Here is an 8262-nt window from a genome sequence, read left to right as displayed (position 1 = left end):
ATGGGACCAGTGCTGTATGGGGCTGGGGCTATATGGGACTGGGGCTGTGTGGGCCCAGTGCTATAGGGGGCTAGGCCTCTGTGGGGCTGGTCCTATATGGGGCTTGGGGGGTGTATGGGGATGCTGCTGTATAGGGAATGGGGCTGTATGGGGACCATGGCTATATAGAGAAGGGGGCTGTATGGGGCGGGTGCTGTACTGGGAATGGGGTTATGTGGGACTGGTGCTGTACTGGGACCAGTCCTGGCTTGTGGTCTACCCAGCACCGCTGCCCAGTCCTGGCCCAGGTCCCAGGGGTGACCGGGACCCACGGAGGGTGCTGTGAGCCCTCCCGGAGTGTCGTCCCCCTGCCCCGGGAGGACCCCCCCACCTCCACCCTCGGATGGGGACACGCGGCTTTTCCAGAGGGGACACGGGATGGGGACACGCAGCTTTTCCAGTTTAATGGCTCGGGGGGGGGGGCGATGGGACTGGCCCCCATCCTGCCCCTCACTCCTCCGTCCGCAGGATGTGCAGCAGCATGGCGTGGACCCCCTCGTCCATGAAGCCCTGTGGGGAGGAGAGCTTTGCTGTGGGGCCGGATCCAGCTTCCCGTGGGGCACCCAGATTCGGTGCCGGGCTCCGAATTTGTATTTCCCAGCCAAAATTGTCCCCGTCCCCTTCCCCCCCTCCATGGGGATGCGGGGTCCCACCTGGGCAGCGTTGAGGAGGTGGGTCCTATAGATGGCCACGATGTCCCGGTGGTTTTTCTGCTGGACCTGGGAAGGAGGAGAAGAGGAAGGTGGGGTGACGAAGGGGGTGACGAGGTGACGAAGGGGGTGACGAGGTGACAAAGGGGGTGACACTGGGTGCTGGCACCCACCTCCAGCTGGAGCTGGAGCCGGGCGTTCTGGCTGCGGAGCCCCAGCACCTCCGCTGACAGCTTCTCCGTCTCCGCCAGCAGCTTCTTCATCTGCGGGGGGGGGGGACATCAGGGGGGAAAGTCGGGGTGCTGGGGGGGACCTGTCGGTCCCCGTCACACCCCAGGGTTGTCCCTTTGGTTCCCATCTGTCCCCCACCCCCAAACCTGGCTGGGAGATGGACTCAGGTGGGAAGAAGCTCCTGGTCACCCTAGAGGTCCCCGGGCAGCCCCCGGCCCCCCAAACCCGGCTCCCCCGGGGTGTTGGGCTGGTGAAAGGCTGGGGGGGGCAATGGCGGGAGGGGGACAGGGATGGGGACAGTAATGAGGACAGGGATGGGAAGGGGAAGAGGATGGGGACAGGGATGGGAAGGAGATGGTCATGGGGACACCGATGGGAAGGGGACAATGATGGGGACAGCAATGGGAAGGGGATGGCAATGGGAAGGGGAGGAGACGGAAACGGGAAGGGGAGGGGTTGGGGACAGCCATGGGAAGGGGACAGCGATGGGAAGAGGATGTCAATGGGAAGGGATCAGTGATGGGAAGGGGAAGGGGAAGGGAATGGGGACACCGATGGGAAAGGGACAACGATGGGGACAGCAATGAAAAGGGGATGGTGATGGGAAGGGGACAGCGATGAGGGTCGTGATGAGGACGGTGATGGCATGGGGATGGCATGGGGATGACAATGGGGACAGCGATGGGGACAGCGATGGGAAGAGGACAGGGATGGGAAGGGGATGGGAATGGGGACACCAATGGGAAGGAGACAATGATGGGGACAGCAATGAGAAGGGGAAGGCGATGGGAAGGGGACAGCGATGGGGACAGCGATGGGAAGAGGGTGTCAATGGGAAGGGATCAGTGATGGGGACGGGGATGGGAAGGGGATGGGAAGGGGATGGGAATGGGGACACCGATGGGAAGGGGACAATGATGGGGTCAGCTGTCCCTGCCCGCCCGTGTCCCTTACCTTCCCGTCCTTGTCGCGGCAGGCACTGGCCAGCTCGCCCGCCCTGGCCCGCAGGTTGCCCAGGCTGCGCTCCAGTCCCTGCGCCGTCTCCCGCAGCTCCCGCGCCTCCCGCTCCCGCTCGGCCGCCCGCGCCTCCGCCGCCTCCGCCGCCCGCTTCGCCTCCTCCGCTGCCACCCGCCACCGCCCGGCCACCTCCTCGGCCACCTCCCTGGCCACCTCCTGGCCACACGGGGTGGCAGCGGTGCCGGTGACCCCCTCCAGCAGCCGTGCCACGCGGGCACCCTCCGCCGTCCCCATCTCCTCGCCCAGTTCCCCCTCCAGCTCGCCCAGTATCCCATCCCCTCCGCCCCCCCGGGTGCCGTCGCCCTCCATCTCTGCAACGAGTTGCAAGGCCTCGTGCTGGGACCTCACCAGCCCGTCCAGTTTACGGTGCAGCTCCCGCAGGATGCCGGCCCCGGCGTCGCCCGCTGCCTCCCGCACCCTCTTGCCCACCCCGTCCCGCAGCGCCGCCAGCTCCCGCCGCTGCCCCGCCAGCCTCCGCCGCAGCCTCGCCACCTCCTCCCGCTCAGCCTCCAGCTCCCGGGCCAAGGTGGCCATTCCGGGACCGTCGGCCGATGGTTCGGCACCGCTGTCCCGCTCCCGTAGCCCCCGCAGCTCCTCCTGTAGCCGCTCCCGCTCGCCGCCCAGCCGGGCCAGCTCCACCAGCAGCCTCCCATTGCTCTCCTTCAGCTCCACCACCTCCTTCTCCAAGCTCCCTCCCTCCCTCAGCGGCTCCTCTCGGCTTTTCCCACCCGGAGCCGGCTCCGTGCCGTTCACCGGGCATGGGGAAAGGGTTTTCCTGGCGGGTGGTGGGAGCGCCGGCTCCCGCCGGAGGTTTTCCAGGAGGGCGCGGGATCCCTGGAGCATCTTGGCGTGGGTCTCGTCGGCGCGGCTCAGCGCCCGCTCCAGCTCCACCGCCAGCTTCTCCCACGCCGCCAGGCTTTTCCGGACGGCCTCGGCCGACACCACCTCGTAGTGCAGTTTGCTCCGCAGGGCTTCCTCCACCTCCTTCCGCAGCCCTTTGCTCCGGGCCACGGCGCTGGCCTTGGCCGCCCGCATTTTGGCACACTCGTCCCCCAGCCAGGCGAGGAAGGGCGCCAGCGCCGGCACCTCGGCGTCGCCCTGGGGCCGTGCCGCCGTTTGGCCTCCTCCGTCCCCTTCTTCCTCGGCCACCATCCTCTTCCTCAGCTCGCCCAAGTGCTGGGCCAGCAGGGCCAGGCAGGCGCCATCCTCATCCTCCGTCCCGTCCGTGGCGTGGCAGCCGGGCAGGAGCCGCGCCAGCTCCCGCACCCGTTGCCGGATGCCCTCGGCGGTGGCCGCCAGCCGCTGGCATTCCCGCGTCTTCCTCGCCAGCCGCTCCCGCAGCCGCCGCACGGCGCACCCGTCCCGCTGCTCTTCATCCTCCTCCTCATCATCCTCCTCCTCCTCCTCCTCGCTCTCGCTGCTGGGGGTCTCCTCTCCCTGCAGCACAGAGTTCCCGGCGCAGCCAGTGCCGTTCTCTGCTGGGAGGAAAAGAAACAACCCCCCTTTTTTCCCCATTTTTCCCCTTTTTTGCCCTAAAACGAGCAGCTGGGCGAGGCCAGATGGGTGACGGTGGGTGGGGGTGATGGCAGGTGGGGGCTCACCTCTCCCCCCGCGGCGGGCACGGCGTAGGAGCCGCCGGAGGGCCCGGCTGGGGGTCTGCGCAGCGAAGTGCCATCGGTCCTCGTCCCCCAGGGCCGCTCCGTGGCTCAGCAGCAGCTCGGCCGACTCCACGCTGCAGTGCTCGCAGGCCAGCATCAGCGCCGTCCTGCGGGACCAGTGACATGGTGGCACATTGGCGTGATGGCACAGTGGCATGGTGGCATGGTGGCACAATGGCACGGTGGTATGATGGCATGGTGACACAGTGGCACAATGGCACGGTGGCACAATGACACAGTGGCACAATGGTATGGTGACACGGTGGCACAATGGCACGGTGGTATGGTGACATGATGACACAGTGGCACAATGGCACGGTGGCACGATGACACAGTGGCACAATGGTATGGTGACACGGTGGCACAATGGCACGGTGGTATGATGGCATGGTGACACAGCGGCACAATGGCATGGTGGCACGATGACACAGTGGCACAATGGTATGGTGACATGGTAGCACAATGGCATGGTGGCATGGTGGCACAGCAGCACAATGGCACGGTGGCATGGTGGCACAATGGCATGGTGACATGGTGGCACAATGGCACAGTGGTATGATGGCATGGTGGCACAGTGGCACGTTGCATGGTGGCACAATGGCATGGTGGCACAGGGACGTGATGGCACAGTGGCACAATGGCACAATAGCACACTGCATGGTGGCACAATGGCACACTGCATGGTGGCATGGTGGCACACTGGCACAGTGGCACGTTGCATGGTGGCACAGTGGCACAGGGACGTGATGGCACAGTGGTACGATGGCACAATAGCACACTGCATGGTGGCATGGTCCCTCCTCACCCCTTCTTCCCCCCCTCCCTGGGGACAGCTCTTTGCAGCGGTGGCTTCCCACGGACCCTTGGGGACAGGGGACAGCACCGGAGCTGCCTTTGCATGGGGCACCCCCAGGGTCCCCATGGAGCAGAGCCATCGAGCGAGTCATCACCCCAGGAATGAGGGGGCAGAGCAGAGACACACACACACACACACACACACACACCCGTCACCCCCAAATGTCCTACAAGTGTCCCCCCCCCGTCCCCGCGGCCACTCACTTCTTGTCCTTGTCGGCCAGGTTGGGGTCGGCCCCTCTCTGCAGGAGCTGGGCACAGATGGCAGCGTGGTTCCCCCGCGCCGCCAGCATCAGGGGGGTCTGTCCGTGCTGGGGGGACACACACACACATATAAAGGGCCCATCAGCCCCGCCCCCCCCCCCCCCCCCCCCGATATCCCCTGCCACCCCTGGCCACCCCTCCCCGGTCCCCACTCACGGCGTCGGTGACATCCAGGAGGGCCTCGTGGTCGCAGAGCAGCAGCACGCTGGAGGCGCAGCCCGAGGAGGCTGCAGGGGGGCATCGGGGGGGGTCAGATGCCCCCTCCCCCCCCACCATTGGAGCCTTCACACCCCCCCCCCCCCCCGTCTCATCCCAGCCCGGTTTGGGGTCCCCAGCACTCACCAGCCCAGTGCAGGGGGGTTCGGTTCTGCCCGTCCACGTGACTCTCATTGGCACCATACTGGGGGGGGGACAGCGGGCAGGGACTCTCCCCGAGCTGGGGATGGGACCCCGCGTCCTGCCCTGCCCCTCCCCAGCCCTGGTCCTGTCCTCATCCTCATCCTCGTCCTTGTCCCCATCCGTATCCCTATCTCAACCCCCAGCTCCATCCTCATTCCCCTCCGCATCCCTGTCCCCACCCCTGTCCTTGTCCCCATCCTTATCCCTGTCCCCACCCCTACCTTTATCCCCAGCTCCATCCTTATCCTCCTCTGCATCTCCATCCTGTCCCCACTCCATCCCGTCCCCACTCCATCCCTATCTCCATCCTCATCCTCCTCTGCATCTCCATCCCCATCCCCATCCTGTCCCCACTCCATCCCTATCTCCATCCTCATCCTCCTCTGCATCTCCATCCCCGTCCCTCTCCTTGTCCCTATCCCCATCCTTATCTCCATCCTCATCCCTCTCTGCATCTCCATCCCCATTTCTGTCCCCATCCTTGACCTATCTCCATCCTTGTCCCCCTCTGCATCTCCATCCCTGTCTTTGTCCCCTATCCCCACCTCTATCTCCATCCTCAGCTCCACCCTTGTCTTCCTCTGCATCCCCATCCCTGTCCCCATCCCCATCCCTGTCCCCATCCCGGCTCGTACCTGCAGCAGGACCTTGACGCACTGGGGCTGGCAGGCGATGGTGGCCAGATGCAGAGCGGTGCTGCCTGCAAGAGACCCACGGGGTGACGGGGACACCGGGGACACGGCCAGCGGGGAACCACCACCACCACCACCACCCCCCACCCGGGGGTGACATCTGGCCTTGGGGACATCTCACCTTGGGGACAGGGCACTCACTCCCCGGGGGCTCGGTGCCTCGGGGTGCGGATCTGGTGTATGCTCAGCCCTTCGCCATCACCCCGAGGGGACACGGGGACCCCGCGGCTGTGTCGTCGTCGTCCCCCCACCCCTGCCATGTCAGGAGTGTCCCCACCGGGTCGGTCCCCCACTTACCGTCATCGTTCTTCTCGTTAACGGGGGCCCCGCGGGCCAGCAGCAGCGTCAGGCACTCGGTGAGACCCCTGGATGCGGCCAGGTGGAAGCTGAAGGAGGGCGAGAGGTGGCTGCCACCGAGGTCCCCATCGACCACCCCGGGGACCCCCCCCGTGGTGTGTGACACCCCCACACCTCCCTCCCCGGGGTGTGTGTGTGTGTGTGACGTACGCAGATTGTCCCACGGCGTTGAGCTTGGCGGGGCGGGCGGTTTTGCGGGAGGCGAGGGCGGACACCCTGCCCACGTCCCCCTTCTCCACCGCTTCCAGCAGCTTCTGGTCCTGCTTGTTCCAGCTCTCAACCTGGGGGGGGGGGGGGGGGGGGGCAGCGGCTCCGGGGGGGGGGCTGCGGGAACGGGGACCCCCCCCCCTTCCCTTCCCTTCCCTTCCCTTCCCTTCCCTTCCCTTCCCTTCCCTTCCTTCCCTTCCTCTTCTCTTCCCATGCCCCACCAGGCGTGAGGGGAAACTGAGGCACGGCTTCTCCACTAGGCAAAAGGGCCACCACATTGGGGGTGACACCTCTTTTGGGATATGCTCCCCCCCCCCCCCCCCAAAGTGTGTCCCAGGGACAGGGCGCTGGGGACACGGGGACCCCCACGGAGCCCCCCACGGAGCCCGGTGCTGGGTGCCGGCCGGGGAAGGCGAGGCGAGGCTGGCAAGCGTGTCCCTGCCTGCGCTTGCCCGGCTGGTTTGTCGGGGTGCAGCCGCCGCCGAGCCGGGCCCCATCGCCGTGGGGGGGGGACACACACCGGGCACCGGGACACGGCCGAGCACCGGGACCGGGTTGGGGGGCAAGTCCCGGGGCCGGGAATCGGGGCCGGGGGTGGGATTCAAGCTGGAATCGGGGCTGGGGTTGGGATCGCAGCCAGCGTCAGGGCTGGGATTAGGATTTAAAACCGGCCTCGGGGCTGGGACTGGGGTTGGGATTGGAGCTGGAGTCCGAGTTGGGATTGCAGCCGGCATCCGGGCTGGGATTGGGATCGGGTTTTAAACCAGCATCGGGGCTGGGGCTGGCGTCGGGGCCAGCATCGGGGCTGGAACTGGGGTTGGGATTCAAACTGGCACCGGAGCTGGAACTGGGATTGCAGCCGGCATTGGAGCAGGCATCGGGGTCGGGATTTAAATTGGGATTGCAGCCGGTACCAGGGCTGGGAATGGGGCTGGGAGTGGGGTTGGGATTCAAAGTGGCATCGGAGCTGGGATTGGGGTTGCAGGTGGCATCAGAGCAGGCATCGGGGCTGGGATTTGGGTCGGGATTGGGGTTGGGACTGGGATTGGGATTGCAGCCGGGACTGGGGCTGGAATCAGGGCCGGGATTTGGGTCGGGATTGGGGCTGGGATTGGGATTGGAGCTGGGACTGGGGGTCAAGATCACAGTCAGCATAGGGGCTGGGATTGGGATTGAAGCCGGCATCAGGGCTGGCATCGGGGCTGGGACTGGGGTCGGGATTGCAGCTGGCATCGGTTCCGGGATTGGGGCTGGGATCGCAGCCGGCATCGGGGCAGGACCGGCACTGAGCCCCGCCGGCTGCTGCGGACCGGTGGGGCCGGAGCATCCCCTCACCCCAAATGTGGCTGCAGCGACCCCCCCCGCCCCCGGGGACCATGGCAGCACCCATGGGTGCAGGCAGGGCACCGCGGCTGGGTGTCACCCCCCCTCCGCAGGGGTGAGGAGAGGGGGGTCCCCAACCCCGGGACAAGCTGGGATCCCCCCTGGGCATGGGAGGGGGGGGGACGGGACTCACCGCCACCTGCGAGCTGGAGCAGGAGAACATCCGCTTCATGGTGACCCGGGGGGGGGGATCCCCGGGACCCCCTGCCCCCCCCAGCGGGCCGGGGTGGGTGCGGGTGCGTCGAGCGTCGGAGGCGTGTGGGTGCGGGTGCCTTGGGTGCGCGTCCTCCGCCCCGTCACCTCCCCACGCCCGGGGCTGGCTCACACCCGGCCCGGGCTTGTCCCGTCACCTCCCCGGGGACCTCCCGCTCGCCGTGTTCCCCAAATGCCGGGAAAACCATCCCCGCCATAGTGTGTGTCCCCCCCCCCATACCCAGGGCACCCCCACCATAGGCGCCCATCAGCCCGGCCAGCTGGCAGCCTGCTGAGAACGGACACACTCAGCTCACC

At 66.9% G+C, this 8262-nt stretch overlaps 1 protein-coding gene across 1 annotated transcript; it reads right to left on the bottom strand.

Moving 5' to 3' along the window:
• Positions 1-489: 489 nt before the first annotated feature.
• On the bottom strand, positions 490-7924 carry ANKRD35 (ankyrin repeat domain 35). Its single transcript, XM_074164588.1, has 12 exons — positions 7886-7924; positions 6313-6443; positions 6103-6191; positions 5749-5813; positions 5057-5114; positions 4871-4941; positions 4655-4761; positions 3539-3702; positions 1875-3412; positions 863-952; positions 693-758; positions 490-549 (listed from the first exon to the last, which is right to left on the bottom strand). Exons 1-12 carry the CDS (start codon positions 7922-7924, stop codon positions 490-492), a joined length of 2478 nt encoding a protein of 825 aa, XP_074020689.1.
• Between the last annotated feature and the right edge of the window lie 338 nt (positions 7925-8262).

This window comes from Numenius arquata, chromosome 27 (assembly GCF_964106895.1).
Source record: "Numenius arquata chromosome 27, bNumArq3.hap1.1, whole genome shotgun sequence".
Taxonomy (NCBI): Eukaryota; Metazoa; Chordata; class Aves; order Charadriiformes; family Scolopacidae; genus Numenius; species Numenius arquata.
Note: the sequence above shows the minus strand (reverse complement) of the source record. Positions and strands in the feature narration are given on the sequence as shown.